At 49.5% G+C, this 19,825-nt stretch overlaps 2 protein-coding genes across 2 annotated transcripts; one reads left to right on the top strand and one right to left on the bottom strand.

Annotated features, from left to right (window-relative positions):
* Positions 1–4,238: 4,238 nt before the first annotated feature.
* On the bottom strand, positions 4,239–5,199 carry H6S33_001628 (uncharacterized protein; the record flags this gene model as incomplete). Its single annotated transcript, XM_044832976.1, has 2 exons — positions 4,239–4,424; positions 4,486–5,199. The coding sequence occupies 2 exons, from the start codon at positions 5,197–5,199 to the stop codon at positions 4,239–4,241; spliced, it is 900 nt and encodes a 299-aa protein (XP_044693689.1).
* A 1,186-nt stretch (positions 5,200–6,385) lies between these two features.
* H6S33_001627 (uncharacterized protein) lies at positions 6,386–8,254 on the top strand (the record flags this gene model as incomplete). The annotated part of the gene is made up of 2 exons (XM_044832975.1): positions 6,386–6,963; positions 7,042–8,254. The coding sequence occupies 2 exons, from the start codon at positions 6,386–6,388 to the stop codon at positions 8,252–8,254; spliced, it is 1,791 nt and encodes a 596-aa protein (XP_044693688.1).
* Between the last annotated feature and the right edge of the window lie 11,571 nt (positions 8,255–19,825).

Here is a 19,825-nt window from a genome sequence, read left to right as displayed (position 1 = left end):
GAGGTAAGTATGTAGACAGCGAGGCTGAAAATAGAGACACCCCCCGTGGCCTGTTCTGATGTCTGGCAGAAGAAGAAACTGGGCTGCAAGGGGAAGAGGGAGATCAATTATCAATCACCTAGGGGGGAAGACTGTTATATGCTAACACTACGAGGGTTAGGGTGTTGTGGCACATTGTTCGCTTTTCCTTCTTTACAAGTGCTCCATTCTGCTTCGTCTGTGGGTATCTACATATCAAGTGGCTGTTATGTACAGTAGGAAGGTACATTCAGGAACAGCTTCTCCATCGGGAAAAGGAACAGGAATTGGTGTGGGTAGAAATGATGAGTTGCTGGAAAAGTTGGAAGGGCCAGGCAGGCCAGGCGGCCAGCTTGTCTAGTCTCTGCTCCTTTCTTCTCTCGAGGAAGGGAGAGGGAGAGAGGGAGGGAGGGAGGGAGGGAGGGAGGGAGAGAGGAGGGAGAGAGGCTGCGGCGGTGGTATGTAGCTGTTGGTAGGAGATCGTACACACCCAGCGGCACATACATAAAGAAAACAGGTTAATAAATATATTGTTAACTGGGCACCAAAGCTAAGGCAAGGGCCCGGCGCCACCGTGGAGAGAGGAAACTCTCAACCCCCCAACCAAGAGTGTGACGTCGGGAGTTTTGTTTTGTCCACGGGAGGACAAGGGTTAGGGTTGATGCCGTAAGTAGCGGGTTGCAGACCAACTACAGTCGCAACTCGATATGCCGGATTGCCAAGATTCTAAGGATTTCGTACGGGATAGCAAAAAATCCGGGATAGCAGATTGATTTTGCAGTAGGAAAAATAATATTCTCAGAGGATCTCGTACGGGACAGCAAGGGATCCGGTGTATTGAGTTCCGGCATATCGAGTTGCGACTGTACTCTATGTGTATGCAATGCAGACGAATCAAGGCACGTGTAACAGACCAGTGGCTTCTGGTTAACTGTTTGAATTCAGGCTGTAAAAAAAACTTTTTAGAGAAGGTCACTCAGCGTTTGGGTTTACGCGTCGTTTGTTATTGTGCTGGTGAATCCTGGGGTTGGCCTCTTTTGGGGTGGAGGGGGGCAGACCTGGGGACAACTTGACTCCCCTTGCATGAACGGATGGACGGATTGCAAGGCCAAGAACAACCTGTTGAGAAGTTGACTGCCTGTCTCCTGAATTGTTAACTCTCCTTAGGTAAGAGAACATTGAGGTAACAAGTATGAAAACTTTATTAGGTATCATTAACTCCCAAACGCATGATGAAGAGTTTGCTCAAAAATCTTTTTTCCGACGCTATCCGAGTCGTTATGGCGTCGATTTAATGGTTGGTAATTGTAAGATCGATCATGACTGTGTTCGATGGTAGTGCCGAGTACGCACGTACGTACTGGCTTAATATAATTATATAAGTTCTTAACAGCTTAACTGGCCATTGTCCCATAAACTGGATGCTTCCCAGGTTCCTCGTTACTGGTACTGTTCTCATGGAATCAATTGGCCAAATAGATTATGATGAGCCTTGGAGCTGCCACTCACTCCATTCCCCTAATACTGCGGCCATAAAGCTCCTGAGTCCTAACACTTCTTTGAGGTTCTATTACTTAACTTGGCTGCGAGCTACCCGGCCTGGTTTGGGGGTCCAAAAAGCCTAAACCTGTTCGGGACATTTATAAGTGTATCATTGACCCTCCAGCTGTTAACAAGGCCTAGGGCCATGCACTACGGATCTCATTCGGGGAGGCTGCTCTCCCCATATTTTAGGAAGGTGAAATTTATAATGGCAGAATATTTTTCTTGTCCATTTCACCCAGGGAAATGAAACGAGCTATCTAGAAAGCCAGACAAGAAATAATAGTCGTTGCGCTGCACCAATAATGTATTTGTCAGTATCAGCGGGAGCAAAAAAAGACAATGGGTCTCACCTTATTTACCCGTGCCACTCTAGAGCCACTCATTTCAAGGGTTAGATAGATTGAACGAGTAGTGAGTGAGGTGAACTGTATTTATTCGCCTGATGACTTCCGCACCAGAAAATACAATCAGTTTCAATTCCCGAGTGCACGTACTAATCCCTGGCACGGTCATTGGCTATGTATTTACCTTGCGCTAAATATAATAAGCATATAAGGTCTGGAACCTGGCTGTACCATTGCTAAAACGGCCGTTGTTTCTCAACTATACCAGTCCCACGGCCTGGCACAGCATTGGTAGGAAGGTATGAAATAATTCTTTTATACCCATGGCCATTTGGAGCCCGTCTATCAAAGCCTGTACGAGTATTTCAGTATGGATAGATACCAGTCCGTTTGCCATTCAATACAGTGGCTTCCGCGCCCAACCTCAGCTTAGGACTAGTTATCGATATCCCTATCAATATCTGCTGCGTAAAGCATGAGACATATAGAAAGAGACGCCACATTGGCATTGCCCATATAGTAATCCATAGGGCTGGGAAGCCCTGAGCCGCCCTTTCCTTAAAGAAAAAGGGATTCGATCGTAAAAAGATTGATCCGCAATAGCTGGTTCTTCAATGGACATGTCCGTTGAGGAATCTTCTCCCCGGGCTGGCCTTCGAGCTTCTGTATAGGCTAGCACACGGCGGTCTAGCATTAGCAAGTAGACAAGCTTTTCTGAGACAGCATGTATCAATACTAGCACAGTGAACGTCAAAATCTGACAACACATACATGTATGTACACCATGCCCGTACCAAGAAAACCAGAATTTCGAATTAGAGCCATTCAGCCCAATGGACAGTGTGTGAGCAATGTAGTGTAGGTTATGCAGATAGTAGATGGGAGTGCCGTGACTATGCGTCCCATGATTATGATATAGAGTTGACAGACTTCCTTGGGTGTGGACGCTCTTTCCACTTTATGGTTTTAAACAGAGTCAGTACTCGGGGCAGGCAATAAGAACCTGAAAATGCAAGCTGCAAGCAGGGGCTCAATTTGATGTAGCTTTTCGCCAGCCGCGAATCAGAGGTCGTTGCCATAAAAAGTTATTTTTAGGTTCTTCTTGCCTACCCTGAGTACGTGGAAAGGATGGGTCGGGAGCGGCCAGATCTGAGAAGGCGAGGAAAGGTTAATTCAAGGGCCCGGTTACCACTAAGCTATAAGATCACAGCACAGACAAACCCGTGCTAGCTGGACGTCGACCACGCCCTGTAAGTCCAAATTCAGCACAAAAAGCCAGTTCTATGCCTAGGAGGGCTCGGTACAAGCCTAGCTTCCCCACTACCTACAGGCGCACGTGCATAAGCTATGAAACCCCTAGAAGACCATGCAAGACCAGCAGGTTAAACCACCCTCGATGCTTTCGTACTATCCCGCCAAAGCGCTCACCACCCCCCAAAAAAGACCCTGTATCCAGCCAGCTAGCAGCTATCACTCGCCATCCACGCCTTCTTTCTGGGGACATGACCGGAAGTGTTTCTTTGCCAACCCGGGTTAGAAACTCCACGCCCTATTTCAGCCATCCCACGGCCAATGCCTGAACATGTGGCATCACTCGTTGCTATGGTGTGGTGCGAGTGATAGTCGATGAGGGAGGGAAGGGATGAGTAGCTACATGTAGGTAAATAGTGCTGAATATACGAACCCCCGGACATGGATTGAGGAGAGTGGTAGGGGTGGTAAGTGGCTTTTGAGGAATTGGGTTCCAGATTTTGAGCACTGGCTATGTTTCGGGCTCAAATGTTCAATATATACACTAGATGCAGGGTCTCCGTTTCTCACTGTAACTACATGCACGTATCATCACTCGTACTGGGAAAATTCCTTCTATTACCACCTACATACGCAGGGACAACGTACTCTCGGGCTATTACTTATAACGAGCAGTGGCATGGAAAAGGGGAGGGGGGGCAATTGGCATATATGGAATATGAATCCGCATTGGAGGCAAACAAATCATCTCATATGACATCCACTAGCTCACCATGAGGGTTTGGAGTCGGGGAGGGATTCCAAACCCCCATGATCGGTACCATGATGTATCGGTACTCCAGCTCTCTCACACACACACACCCTCACTTTTTGGCTCTCTCTCTCTCTCTCGTCCTTCATCCCACACACAAGCCCCTTCCCTACAGCTGCAAAAATGACAAACCCAGTAGCACAATACCCCGAATCCCAAACACAAACACAAAAAAACAAGTAACAAAACAAAAAAGGGAACACCAACCCAAACTCACCAACGCCATAACCCTCCTCACCCCCCGCCCTCCTCCCTGATGGTCCACTACACTACTCATCCACATCATCTGAGACCCTCTCCGCGGCATCGGGCACATGGCTCCTCCTACGATCATATCCAGCCTCCGTCATGATCCTCCTCACCGTGCGCTCATCAATCTTAAACGGACACTCCTTCGCCAGCATGACATACGACTTTGCCCGCTGCTTGGCGTCGCGCGTACACACCTGTATGACCTGCTCCCCATCAGTCCCTACCCAGCACATCCCTCCGGGGGGCGGGGGCGGGGCAACTTACCACCCTCTTCTCCTCCACGGTCCACTTCTTCGGCCTGCCCATGCGGCGCTTCGAGCGGAGGTTGATATCGTCGAGCGGCGACCCGCCATTGACCTCGGCCATCTCCTTTGCGTGCGAGATGATGCCCGACACGGTCGAGAGCGGCAGGTGCAGGATGGCGGAGATGTTGCGGAGCGGGAGGCCCGTCTGCCCGAGTGCCACGGCGGCGCCACGGCGGCCGATGCCGACCTCAGCGCCGCGCCGCGGGATGTTGGCCGGGTTGGTCTCGGTGGGGATGGTGATCGTCGCGGTGGTGGCGGCGGGTTTGGCGGCGGCGTCGGTGGCGGGCTTGGCGGGGAGGGGGGGGGTTGGGCGGGTTTGGGGGGTTTGGGGCGCGGGGAGGAGCTTGGGGAGAGGGGCGGGGGCGGGGTGGATGGGGCGGTGGTAGGAGGGGTGTGGTTGGAAGGGTGCCTGTGAGGGTACTGGTACTGGCACTGGTACTGGTGCTGGTGCTGGTGCTGATGCTTGTGCTTGTGCTTGTGCCTGTGCCTGTGCCTGTGCCTGTGCCGGTTCTGGTGCTGATGCTGGTGCTGCTATTGCTGCTGGTGCTGGTGCTGGTGCTGCTGGTGTTTGGGGGTCGGGGGATTCGGAGTGGGAGTCGGAGTGGGAGTCGGAGTGGGAGTCGGAGTGGGAGTCGGAGGGGGAGTGGGATTGGGATTCGGGCGAGGTCGACATTGTCAATGATAGAATGAATGTATCTGAGACGTGAGCGTGCGTGTGCGTGTGTATGTATTTGATACTTGGGCGTTGGTATCTCGAAGTATCAAAAAGAAAAGGACCGGACCTCAGTGCCTGGAACCGGGTTGACGTGTGAGTGAGTGAGTGAGTGAGTGAGGTGTGTGGTGTGTGTGTGTGTGTGCGTGTGTGACCCCAGGTGATTGATTATTTCTTGACGGTGCGTGACAGGGGTTGTTGGCTTGTCGTTGCTGCGCCGGGAGATGCGCAGAAACCTAGCCCTTGTTTTGATTTGTTTATGCGCGGCGATAAACACTGAAGTGCATCCATTGTCCTGGGGCATGATCATGAGAGTAGCTATGTGCATACATATGTAGGTACGGCGGTGGATAAAGTGCAGTAGTAGATAGGCCTGGTAGGTAGATCAATTGCCTAGGTTAATTCCTCTCAGACATCTATTTCAGAGTGTTCTGTCCTTGTTAAGCAGCCCATTATCGATTTGTAACCCGGGTTGCTAGTGAAGGACGATGAAGGAGCTCCTGAGGGATGATGGCTAGAATTACCTAGAGTACATACGGCCGGTCAACATTCGATTTCTGGAGACACATAAGTGGAGGAGAGAGACGTCTGAACAGAGAATCCAAGCCAAGCCAAGCCTCGCTCTCTCGCTCGCTCTCTTCAGCATCCTCTCAGCTGTGTCCATATATCGGGATACCATCGTATCTAATCCATCTCGTTAATCTCTATAATCACTAGTGCCATCTCTCCCCCACATCTCGCGTGGGGTCCGGTTGGTTTGTTTCTTTCCCTTTCCCTGCCTGCTGCCTCCCTGCTGCCTGCCTGCCTGCGTGCCTGCTAGCAACGGCACCACCCGCCGTCTCTTTCCCGCCTTGAGCGCACCAATCGCATCATTCCGTCCGTGTCTTCAGTCCCTCCGTTTCCATTCCACATTCTTGCAGCAGCATACAGCACACACTCCTCAACCGCAGTAGTTAGCCCTCACGCGACACAAAGAGCAGGAAAAAGAAAGGAAAGCAAAAGAGAAAAAAACCAAGGGAAAGAAATACTTATCTCATCTCCTCCTCCTCCTCCTCCTCCTCCCAAGCGCGCAACAGCAGCAGCAACAGCAACAGAAGTATCCGTCACCTCACCTCACCTCACCTCACCTCCCCCCGCCTCTCCCTCCATGCCGCCCATGGACCCCTTTACCCATCTCGGCGATTTCGAGATTGCCCCCATCATCGAGCTCCTGGATCCCATCGATATCATCCGACTGCAGGGTGTCTCCCGCACCTGGTACCGTCTCCTCGCCTCCGAGTACATTGCACGCATCGCCCTCATCTCGCACTTCCCGCGCACCGCCGAGGCCGTCGAGTTCCGTGAAAGCCTCCCCAACCCGCACAGTGTTGTGTTGCCCTACCGCCGTGCTGCATACCGCTTCCATACACGCCGACTGGGACTGCCGACGAGGGTACATGAGGTATTGCTGGACTGCAGCGACGAGGCTTCGATCGAGTGGGATGCCGCCGACGGCTATGCGGCCTGGACCAGCCATGAGGACCGTGTGCTGAGGGTGCAGAGTCTTGAGGGCGACAAGCGGATACTAGTGGCGCTGGATCCGCTGTGCTTGGATGGGGGCGTCGTCAAGATGTCAGATCTTGTGAGGGCGAGGATGAATGTGCAAATGGGGAAGGGGTTGCTCGTCGTGACGTTGAACTTCTACGATTCGCCCACGGACGGCTACGGCTTTGGACGGAGAGCACTGTGAGTGGATTCCTAGAAGATGTAGAAGAAGAAAAAGAGAAGAAATTGTTAGTGAATGGCGGTGGCTGATGGGAACAGAATACTCGTCTTTGCAATCCCCAGTGCAAGACTCCTCTGGAAGCTGCCCATCCTGCTCCCGCAGCGCCTCCTCGGCGAAGTCGACTTTGCCCAAGACCGCCTCACCTACATCCGCAAGACGCCCATCACCCATCACCGCGCCATCCTGCACTTTGTCGCCCACAACATCCTCACGGGAGAGACCCTCCTTGAAACCGAGCTCGAGCGCTCCTCCGAGATCTCGAACGGCGACCAGTTCTTCGTCATGGTCACCGATCGCCCCTTCAAGCGCCTCATCATCCTTCATGAAGACACCGACGCCCTACCCAGCCTCTGGGGCCCCGTTTTTGTCCGCGTCTTCTCCATCAATGACGGCCCTCCCGGAAGGCTCCTCGCCAAATACGACCTCAAGCACTCCCCCTTCCTCGGAAACCGCTTTGGCGACAGAGCATTCGTTGAGAGCGACCTCTACATGGACTACCCGCCCAAGGGCGAGGTCTTCTGGATCGTCGAGAGCTGCTTCGTCTTCATCGACAAACGCCCCCCGCCGCCACCCTGCCCAGGCCACCCTGCTACCTGCGCCTGCACATACACATACGATAGCGACACCGACACCGCCGTGACCCCATCAACCGTCTCCTTCTCCGCGTGGAGCGTGCAGCCAAACCCTACTGCGCCGGCCGGCTTCGAAATGGTCCAGAGCATATACCGCTCCATCATCGACGAAGGCAAGGACTTTCAGCGCCGCTTCCGCATTCCCGCCGACGACACAGCCGTCCCAGCCAATGTTCCTCGTGCGGGAGCGGCGGCGACCACGGCCGTGGCAGCGGTGGAGAAGAAGGAGGCGTTCCGTGACCGCTGTCAGCGCTTCGAGATCTTCCTGCCGGAGGAGCAGTGCAGCGCTACGTTCTATAATGTGAAGCCGAGCGGGGATACGGGCCCCATGCGGCGCTTCAGGATTGATGTGGGCTCGTATCGCAGCGCGGGGGTGGGCACTGGTGGTGAGAGGGTCATGGTGCAGAGTGGGCGGATGGTGGTGAGGGTTGCGGGCGGAGGAGGCCGCGCGTGGAGGTCCGTTGAGGGAGGCGTCGTGGAGGTGAGGGGCGAGGTGTATAATGAGTTCTTGCATGGCGTGCAGTGGAGTGAGAGGCATTTGGCGTTGAGAACGAGGTGGAGGGAGGAGGGGAGGGTTGTGGCGGCGATTGTGGTGTTTGATTTTGGGTGTTTGTGGTAGTGGTTGGTGCTCTATTATTTCTTTTCTTGTTGTTTATCTGGTGTCTCTTTCCGTATATTTTCTTGTTATCTTTAGCTTTCAATGGGGGTTTTCTTTAGGTTTTTTTTTCTTATATCCATCTCTTGCTTCTCTCTTTCTTTCTTTCTTTCTTTCTTCACTATCTTTCTTCCTCCTTGGTTATTGGGATATTTAGCGCGGTGTTGCATCTTTTCTTCTTGTGTTCTTCCTATCGTTCATTCCCTGCTTTCTTATAGCGGGGGGCCGTCTATCTGTATCTGTGGTGTCTGTGGTGGTGTATATATATTGTAAGTAATCCAAGGAGCTAGCTGGGTCACCTTTCTTATTTCCTATTCCATTTTCTTATCTCTCTTTTTTTTTCTCTCTCTGTCTTTCGAGTGCCGGTGTGTTGTATACTCAAAATGCCTACTAGTGGTGTGCAATAGATTAGAGTAGCTATAGGAATAAATAAAATGTCTGCTGGCGGTGTTCCTGGTTCCGTAGGCGGTGGGTTGTGGGAAGATGCGTGGGTGAGGGGGTGTGGCGTCATGGCGTGTCACTCGGTGGTTTTGTAGGTGTGGCTTTGCTGCTACTCCTTGATTGTATGTAGCCCTAAGGCTAGGGCAATGTTGGCGTCGTTTGGGGATTTGCCGAAATATATGTCGGTATGCATAGACTTCCAGCTCCCTTTTTAAGGTATGGTACTGAGATCGGTCGATATATAGATCCTGGAGTCTCTGGCTAGAGAAAGACCGACTGGCACAGTCGACTCGCCCCATAAAGACAAAAGTGGCTCGAGGTCGTACTCTTATGGGGTATGTACCCTTATAGGGCGAGTCTACTGTAGGTGTTTATGCTTAAGTATTTAGTGATGGGTACGAGCTTAATCTCGTCCTATCTCGTCCTATGACATGAGTCCCCATGGAGTCCCGAGGTATGTCCAAACTAGTATTTAGGCGGCCTCGAGGTCCAGGGACTAGTAGATAGCCACTAGTAGTAAGACGAATAACAAACATACACACAGCCAAGTATCGATGGAACGTACGTTTTATCTCGTGCTCATCGCCAGATTTATGGGAGCTGGACAGATAGACCTGAAGATGGGGCGAAGATGGGATGGAGATGGGATGGAGATGGGATGGAAGATAAAGAGAGTAGCTCATGACGAGAGGTTTAGTCCGGGGTGTTGTTGTCGTTCTCATGGAAGCGTGTAGAGGGATGTACTTGGCACTTCCCGTGTGCGGCCCGGGGATTGAGTGTGTGGGCAGTATGTGGCTACCCAGACCATTACGTCGCTTTGTCAGTGCATAAGGGAGGTTTATATCAGCCCTGAATGAGGTGGCCCATGTACAGAGATTTGGCTGTACACTGTTCTGTTCTGTGGGACTGGACTACTTCCAGTGTTGCTAGAGGGTGAGGGTATTGATACGATAGACTAAATTGGTTGAACTTTCTTGTCTCAGTGTGAGAGGCCCATCCGTACAGAAAGTTGAACTCTGGATATTTGAAGAGGTGAACGGCGCTGTGGATGCGCAGAGCGGACATTGGCCTATATCATGAGATATCACTCGCATGTCCTTGGCGTCTCTTCTCCAACGGCTTTTATTTTTTTTGTTTAATTCATTAATCGCATGCATTCCTCCAACAGCTTGCGCCACTACCCGCTGTCGGAACGTGTGGCCTTTACCTCTTCTCTCTTACACCACTCCACATGACTCCTGTGTTTTCTTCCATCAACCTCTTCTTCCATCAACCTCTTCTTCCATGAACCTCTTCTTCCATCAATGTTCCTCTTCTTCCATCAACCTCTTCTTCAATCAATGTTTTCTTCCATCAACCTCTTTTTCCATCAATGTTTTCTTCCATCAATGTATTCGTATAAACGACAGACGCCGATGCGGATGTCCTTTTGTGGGAAGGATGTGTCCCTTGCACAAATACCCCCAGCCCCTCCACTCGTGTGCACCTCACATCTGGACACCATCTCCCATACCTTGCTATCCATCATGCCCCGATCCCATCATATTTCTCTAAGATACCATCACCCGCTACTCTACTCCCTTCCTCCTCTGCGCTTCATCAGTTTTTATCTCTAATACCAGATCCCTAGATTCCCCTCCTACTCAATTTCTTTATCTAAATTTCCTCCCCGTTTCTTAGATATCCTCTGCCGTGGCTATATTCTCACTTTCTTCCTTTTCCTTTGAATTCTGCTCTCACCTCTTGTCTTGGGTATCATCTCCCTAGGTAAACCTCATCTCTATCTCCCTCTACACTCCGCTTACTTCTTCTTAGACGCTGCGCCCCCTCAGTTCTCTTTCTCATTTCCCTCCGCAACCCGCCAGCTTTTTTATCCCCCTTCCCTTCGCGAGCATAAGCTGCTCTCAACACTCCAGCAAAGGCTCTAGAAAAAAGCACTACCCAAATTCACACCTTTTTTTCCTATTTTTTATCTGACCATAGTAAAGATATTCATTAAGGTCGCAAGATCGAGGTTGCAGGCCCTTGGATTACTCTCATTTACATACAGCAGTTATTCAAATATGATTAACATGAGGTTCAGGTAAGATATGGCTTAACGCAAGCAACCAGAACTTAGGAGGACAAGCTAAGTTTAGCTGAGCCATGGCTGGGCATATGGGGAGAGTGGTTAACCAGAGCGGTGGGCATGGAGGGATACACGCATCTATACCGGCCGGAGGTAAAAATAACAAGAGCCGATGGGCTACGGGGTCTGAATTCGTTATAAAGCTTCGATAACCCTGTTCTCCCAGGCTTACTCAGTATGCTCGACGAATCAGGCTGAGTGGACGGACTGGGCTGGAACGAGTATTTTCTACCACTCGGGCTTACGATTTAATTGTTAGACACATGGCAAGTAAAGGCTGTTTTTTACCTCTTTTTCGCCTGGTCCCGCCGCATTCGAGTCTTGAAAATCTCAAGACCTGATCTAAATCTCAGATCCTGGCTTAGTGATTATAAACAATGTCGAGAATACCTCAGCTTTTGAGATGAAGGGCGGCCTGGTTGGGCACCGCACAGTTGACATCATTTATTATTATTCTGAATTCTTAAGGCCTACCTTGAGTTCTTAAGATATTTTTAAACCAAATCCCTAGACTTCTAGACTCATACTTAATGGTATCTAAGATGCTCGAGACATCAGAGACTCTACTGGCAGCAAAAATGCAGTCACCAGATATCAAAAGAAAGAAAGAAAAATACCATACTATTTATATATAACTAATGTTTGATCGGGTACGAAAGCAGAGCTTCCAACGGGACAGCCCAGATCTCACAATAGGCGGGCCGACTCGGCCCAGGAAACTTAGGATTGGTCCCAGCCCATGAAACTTGGGCAGGACTGGATCCGGAATAGCCCGTGGGATTGTGGAATAATTTCGGAATGCCTAACCTTTTAGAAAACTTTCCAAACAGAGATTCTCGGGAATAATGATCTTGGTCAATTACACTATCCTTATGTTTTGATAAGAATATAAATCCCGAAACCCCGGGTTCTAGACCGGCTAAGCCCAGCAAGGACATCCACAGCCTACCAAGCTTAACTCCGGAATACTTATGGGAGTACAGATTCATCTGAACAATTATACGAACGTTTCCTCGCCGTCTATCACTTTTCCAGACCTTTGGCGCGCAAGCAATATATCCAGTGGTATTAAAAGCCCCAACCTAGGAAAATAAAGTCATGGAAGAACGTGTGAGCCTCGTACAATTGGTGCGGTAGGCGTTGAATAGAGCGCTGTGTCTGAATAGACAAGCCCTATCGAGCTCACGGAATAACTCAAGCCAACTAGTATATGACTACCAATTATGGGGTGTATGAGTAATAAACTAGTTGGCCGCAAGCAGCATCCCCGGCATGAAGGCCAAACAGCAAGTATTGGTGGAAGGAACTACCTTGTTAATATAACAAATATCTTTAGCTGTCTTCCTACATCTGGCTTTTGTTTTTGATGCCACAAACCAGGACTCAATGCTGGATACTCGGCACGCTGACTCCATGTGGTTTACTCCCCGTGATCTATCTTCGATACCATCTAGGAGACTAGTAACCAAGTCAAGAATTCATGCGCTATATCTCGTTTCATCTAATCATTCAGTCTGGGAGTTGAGAATCCCCATATACACTAACTAGCCATAGGTGGATAAGGTTTTAGGAGACTAAAATATAAGTTCCTGGTAAAGTGGTAGTCGAGAAACAACTGGTACGCTCGGAGAGTCATATGGAGAAACTGGGACACAGTAACCTCTTTGCTGCATTGCCCTCATGGCAAATCACTCGGTTATTGACTCTGGCCCTTCAAATACGCGTAACGAGTTTCGACACCTGCTGCTCGGAGATATGAAGGCGAGAGATAATTTCTCAAGTGGTAGAGAATCATAAACTCGAAAATTTAATTTCATGAGACTCTCTAGGACAAAACCCTGGGTCTGTTTTCGGCATCGATCGTCAAACGAGGCTTCTGTCAAAACCAACTTATCAAACTTTAAACGACTTGACTAACCATAAGCAACTAACTCTACAAAGTCTTATCGTCATTCTTGAGATATCTACTATCGTTCTGTCCGAAACCGGCGGCCGTCAACATGCCAATATGGACCTCCTAGCGGTCCACGGAATACAGATCCATCAAAAATAGAACCAATAATATTATCCCATAAGGGTAAAGGCAACACGAGGGTCGGTATCAAGTAAAAGCTTTACCTATAGTGTTTAATCTCTCCCGATTTGACACGTCGGATGACAACAACACGCCCACCAAATCCGGGAATTTGCATTACAGGCAAACATTCCGGATCGCACTGCGTGATCATGGGTGATGCATGCCATCGAGAGCCCGAGAGAACAGCCAACGCAGATCTATAGGGGATATCGGATGATTTGGAATTCGGGAGACTTTTCTTTGCCTTTTCCGGCCGTCACTGGAAGAGGCACAACTACAGACTGGACTTTGATTTCTCATCTAGTACCCGCCAGTCAAGTGTACATCTAGACCCTATCTAGTCAAGCCTACGTCCGTGTTTGGGCCATGTCTGGTAGCCTAGTGGATATCACTAAACGGGGTGAGGCCATATGACACCTGTTGTAAATCGTTTTGACAACCACCTCCGTCATTCTATCAACGGTTCGGGCTTCTGTTCGATGAACAGTCCAATCAAACAATGCTGATTTACCGAATAAAAGGATGGTTGGTCCGCCGAGAAGGATACCCTATACTCACATGCTGGCCCGAGCCGGGAGTCATACTGGCCCATCTCTTTTTTCTATTTATGTTCGGATCCACATCTACAGTTACTACTACAAGCTCAAGTTTCTTTCAATGAAACAGCTGACGAAGGGACAGTGTCATTTCTGCTGTGGGATTCCCCCCATGCTGCAGCGCTGCTAGCTGGAATTACATATGTCTGCCCAGAACTCTCGTGAAACAAGGAAACGTGCATTATTTACAGAAACAAAACGAGGAGCATCGCTACATACGCCCGCCCGAGGTTATGAGGGAAAGATCCACCATAAGGGCGGGTACTAGTGAATATTTGCACACCGTTAGTTGGGTTTTGTTACTTGGTATTTGGAATTGGGTTAGCTCGGGCGAAACATCCCTGTTCCCGCACTCTCTACAGAGTAGAGTAAGAGCCACAGTGCAATTATATACGCCACACCATTAACGGGCTCGCCGAAATACCTATTTATTACAGGGATATCAGTAGAGTGCTCTACTTATTACCCAGGAACAGGCATATATAGAACGTTAATAACAGTCAGGGGGATCCGCTGACGTCAGTAATTGTCCGTCTCTGACTGTGAGGTGAAAAGAGGATGAAGCTTGAAACGAGAGGCTCTGAGAACCATGTTCAGGCAAGTAATGATCATCGTCGGGCCTCGCGAGCTAAATAAGGGAGACTTTCACATATGCGGTAGTCAATAAACACGATACCGGGTTTGGAGTACCTACCACAGTAGACTTTTCTGATTTCCCCCGGTTTTCTTGCCAAGCGCCCTTCTTTTTTGATTTGCAGATAACCGGGGCGGCAACTCCCACTGGGAGCCGTTTTTTTGGCGCCAGTGTGTTGGATCTGACTGGCTGGCTGAATGGGATGGGATGGGTTGGTGGGCTTAACACTTTATGGTACCTGCCCTGTCCTGTCTTCCCAAGAAAAATCATAACTCACCGCCGCTCGGTAGACCGTTTCCTCCGCGTGGAATACACGCGCGGTGGTGCCTGCCTGGTTCATCCCGATCGCTGGCGGCGCGGAAGGTGATCCGGAAAAACGTTTTTGTTTACAATCGGTGGATGCCGAGTCTAAGTAACCCAAGTAAGAGAGAGAAGTGTTGAGCGCGTGCCTGTTGCCCTGATGTGGAATAGCAAAAAGGTGAGTGATATTGCATGATCGTGAGTCTGATCATGTCTCTTTTCCCTTTTACCCCAGATTATTACAAACCGCACTGGGACGACGACGATGCCTTGCAGCTAGCTGCGGTTCCGCATACATGCTCTACTTAGGTAGGTTCATCTTAACTATCCCCAGCTAATTTAGCGAGAGTGAGGGAGTGAGTAAAAAGCAGAGCATCTAATGCCGTGGCTGCAAGCCACTTGCGTTTTGAAATATGCCATAGGCCTTGCACCAACCATTTATTGGCACTGACTGAGCAGCCAGACATGACATGCCATCCATTATTGACAGTTGCAGCCAGCATGATCCCTCCGGGAAGCCCCATGCCCCTTCGAAATCTTACTCCACTAGAGGCGGGGTGATTGGTTCGGGAAGTGTTTGCCTTGTTATTTTTATTTTTCCCACCTACTCTACTCTAATTCCTGGGGGAGCAAGTAGAGAGTATGCACCCCAGATGATCGTGATAGGATAGGGTGTGTTACTGTTGAATGAACAGGCAACTTTTTTTGCTTTGTCTGTGAAATTGCATGGTGCTGATCACCAGAGGTCGGTGAGATCCGGTTCGACAAAAGCCCGATTCCCGATACTCTACACCCTTCGGGATAGCGAAGGGATGGGATGTGGAGTGGGGGGACGGACGGATGATGAGATGATGAGATGGTGGAATCAATTGGGAGTGGTTCATTACTAAGTTCACGATGCACAGGCCCGGCCGCGCCGGGCTTCACCACCTTGCTTCCCGAAGAAGCTTGACCCCAAGCACCCAGGGGAGTCGGAGGTAGAGTAAGCACTTTACCCAACATCACCAAACTTCCAGAAGAGCTATAGCTACATGAGCGCCATACTCTATACCTATTATACATGCACTGTACCGGTGACGCGACGCGTACATATTGCGGACACCGTGTTGAATCCTCCCCCTCCGTCCCAAAGGATCAATATATCCCCGACCAAACAAGGGTGAACCCGGCCGACCAACGGACGGGCAAGCCTTCAACAATCAATTCCGCCAGGCTTGCGGAGACACCCCCGCCGACTGGGTTTTTAGATGTATGTAGGAACAGGCAGTATATGTGCATACATTATTGTAGGCAAACCCGGGTTCAACAGTGGGGGCGGCAGTAGCCGGTTACATATGAAGTATTTACCTAGGCATACAGAGATTCAGTTCTTCTACATGCGGGTTTAGAGGTCGGAGGCGGTGTGGTATTGTGTTGGGGACGCTGAAATTCAACAATTGCACTTTTCCGGCGGTGGAGGAAGAGGCTTCTATGTAGTTATTTCGTTGTGTTGGTTGTCCAGCCTAGGCCGTCCGTCTGAGTCGGAATCGATGAGTGACATGAGTATGACAGGAAACGGGTTTCCCACGTTTGATGTGCGGCTCGAGCTTTTGGGATGGGAGAGGCGCAGAGGTGAAAGGATGGGAAGGGAAGTGATGGGATGGGGGCTCGGGCTCGGTTTGGGTCAGGTAATGTCAAGTCAAGCAAGTGCCGGTAGGAACTAACCGGTCCGGTACTTACGGGGTTTGGGTTTTGTTCGGGTTTTGTTCGGGTTTTTACTTTTTGCGCGTGGAGTTTGCGGATTGGTTTTTGGTCTTCTTTTCCTTGGCAGTCGTCGACTTACTAGTAGAGCATCAGTTTGAATGTATTAGTTACGGCTGTGCTCTAGATGATGTTGGAGTATTTAGTTAGATGGGAAGAAGAATAGAATGGCCATGGGGGCCGGGGGACATTTGCGTATTCGTGATCGTGAATTAAAAGACAACTACTACTTCTCCGATCTTCATGGGGTATTCATGTACGTAAAGGTGTCCTTCTTTCTTTTTTTTGCGTAATTCGGGGGGGAGTGTCTGTATTTACTCGCCGGCTTTAGTTCTCGTTGTACTCCCTGTGCTATGCTGTGCTGTGCTGTGCAGCTTAGTATCTGAGGTTACTCGTTACTCGATGTGTATTTGTAGTACTCTACTCGACATAGGGCTGCATGGACGACTTGAAAAGCAAAACATGTCATCCGCACCGTATTGTGCAAGAACCGGGGAAGGTTTGATGTCGGTAGCCGCGAGGGTGATTGCGAAGAGGAAGGGGGGGGGGGGGGGGGGGGGTGGGATATAATTATCATACTCTGGAGTAGGTGTTGATTGAGGATTGAGAGGCGAATGCCTACGAGTTGGTCAATGAGAGCTGTAGAGTAGGATGTGGATGACTCGTAAGTACATGTGGTTATCTCAATCTCCAAATATGGAATACTGGAATATGCAGGTACAACAAACAAGCAATCCACTATCTGCTCTACTCTATGCAGCGCCTACTCTAGCTGTACCCATCTCCCAAGACGGTAATCGACTCGACGGCGGTGCATAACATATAGCACCGTAAGTGCGAACCATATACTTGTACCTACATGGAGGCAGAGTACTCTACTCTACTCCATGTAGGTACTCACTCTCCTCAGACAACCAACCATAGGCTCAATTACCACCTAGCTATATGCAATCACATCACCGGATAGAACGGGCGGACGGATGAGCGGCGGCGGGTAATCACAATCATAAACTTTTTTCTCCTCCTCTGGTAAGAGAGTAATTAGAGTAGTATCAGAAGAAGATCTAGCCTCTCCCGAAAGTACATATAGTTAAATATGCTTCTTCGTCAAAATTGTGGTGAGGTAGCACGGCATGGCCTATCCTATCATATCCTATCAATTGTATCGTATTCCCCCATCCCTCCCAATATCCCCCCATCTTATCCTCCGGTCTGTATGCAGGTACAGCAATCTACAGTCGCAGCAGCAGCAGCAACACCCCCCCTAGAGTAAAGACCTGCGGCCTGCCTGTACGCCCCGTGGCGAACCTTTAGGCTAATAATAGTATGCATTGGGGGCGGGGGAGGATGGGGTGATACGTTGCAATTGATATGTCCAAAGATTCCGTAGACTACTGGATAAGACGATGATAGGAGGAGGACGTCGAGGCCGGGGGAGATGGATGTCGCGATGTGAGACCCGGCTGAGCGAGCGAGCGAGCGGGCGAAAAAAAAATAAAAAAAGGACGAAAAGGAAAAGGAAAAAGCCTATTCGATAGACCGGGGATTGCGTTTCGCCTATCGGTGGACGAGTGGAGGAGAGCGAAAGCTCTGGTAGAGCAGTTGTACCATCAAGTGGAAAGTATGCCAGCCGCGACTACAGATGATCTACTCTAAACTCAATTACAACCCCCCACTCTTATCCTCATCCTTCCCGCCTCGAATGCACCTCCCAATGGAAAAGCTTAAAACGAAAATGTCATCTGAGCAAGAAGGTTTTCGTTTATTTTCGGTAGAGTGGAGTTGAGGGGAAGGGGGGTGTTTGCATGATATGGATACAGATACGTAGAGTAGATAAAAGCACATGCAAGCAAAAAAAAAATTCGTATTCGCCAAAACGAGCATGGCCTGCATATATGGTGCTGCCAAACTTGGTTAAAGTTGTGTGCGTACCTGCGTGCAGTGAGGTGATGGCTTTTTGTGTGGTGTGCATACATACATGCACCTTACGCAGGTACGGTTTTTTTTGGCCCAAATTTACGCATTTCCGAACTTCTTGTGAGGGAGGGGAAAGAGAAGGGACCGGGGGAAGAGGGTGGGATAGGGTATATCCGTTGCGTGATATTAGATATTTCCTGCATAACGTCTTTTTTTTCCTTCGTTTTTTCTGATACTGATATTGATACTGATACTGAATACCTATTCTACTGGTGCCATCATAGCTACAGTATGACATATCTGCGCTAGCTATTGCTATTGCATTGATCAGTTGGATGTTGTTGTTATTATATGTTTACCCTTCATGAAGTTAAAGCCCTTTCCTGCCTCCCCCTCCCCCTCCCACCCCCCTCCCACCCTTTCGACATGCTCATCTCTTATGTCTTTCGCTCGCTAGCCAATTCTCCCAGGGTGGATGGGTTTAATTACGCTTCATCCGTTACTCTCGCTCGCCCGCCCGCCCACCCGCCCGCCCTCTAGCGCAGGTGCGGTACAGCCGTATCTGAGGAGTTAAGTTACTCATACGCCATCATGCTCTGTCAGCACAGCACAGCGCAGTAGATCCCTTTTGGGATGGTAGATAGCCTTAGTGGGCAAAGCAGGTACATGTAGAGATACTTTGGTAGAGTACACCCTCCTGCCAATGATAATTAGAGTACTAGGGTGTAGCGAAAAGTGATCAGAATCTGATAAGACAAATACATGTATTCACCGCAGCATTCACTTATCAGATTCTGATCACTTACCCTCAACACCCGGTACATAACTGTTTGTGCTTCTAGCAGCACGCCGGCCGCGAAAAGAAGGGGAGGGAAAAAAGAGAGATAATCCGGCTAGGCCCAGTGGTCGATTCCACCATCTCGGCAAATTTTAAGCAGTTGTAGTTTTTTTTTCTTTTTTTTTTCTCTCTCTTCCTGAGCTGTGCTAAAACGGGAGGGGACCGGGCGCGGGAAAGTCGCAAATTTGATGGAACGTTCTGTTCGGTGGAAGTAGAGAAGAAGGGGGGGTCGGATGTTGAATCAACCAATGAATTTATTTTATTTTTATTTTATTTTATTTTTTTACTTTCGAGAAAAAGTCCGGGATATTTTTTTAGGCCAGAGAGATAGAGAATTTATTTTCTTTTTTTTCGATGAGGTTTTCCTTCATCGCCCGGATCTCACTCGCTGTTTGGGGGGCGTATGTTATCATCATATGTGGTTGAGTGCTCGAAATACTCAACCGCAGTGCGGTGCTGATGCATATCTCATGTATGTACCAGTATGGATGCGTGTAAGAGGTTTGAAGAGTGCATGCTTGGAGAAAAGCTCCTGTTGGCTTGGAGAGGAGGGGAGGGAGCAGCAGCAGCTCGGTTAGGTTCGATGCCATCAGTATGACGGCGGTGCACTTTTGCTCATCTATGTACTCTATTGAACGTTTTGGCTTTTTTTTTTATGCCTTTGCATAGGGGGTGGGATATGCCTGTTGAGAGGTTTCCCACGAGATTAAAGGTTTGAAGCTATATCACGCTTCTTGTTCCGGTAAGGCCGTGGAAAGAGAAGAAGAGCCTGCCTGTACTGTAAGGAGATTTTGTAAGCAGCATGACTATGACGGTTCGGTTGTGCACAGCTTGAGGTCAATGGAAGTCTGAACGAACGAGCCA

This window comes from Morchella sextelata (assembly GCF_020137385.1).
Source record: "Morchella sextelata strain SCLS chromosome Unknown scls_11, whole genome shotgun sequence".
NCBI classification, from domain to species: Eukaryota; Fungi; Ascomycota; class Pezizomycetes; order Pezizales; family Morchellaceae; genus Morchella; species Morchella sextelata.
This window is presented reverse-complemented; position numbering and strand designations above follow the sequence as displayed.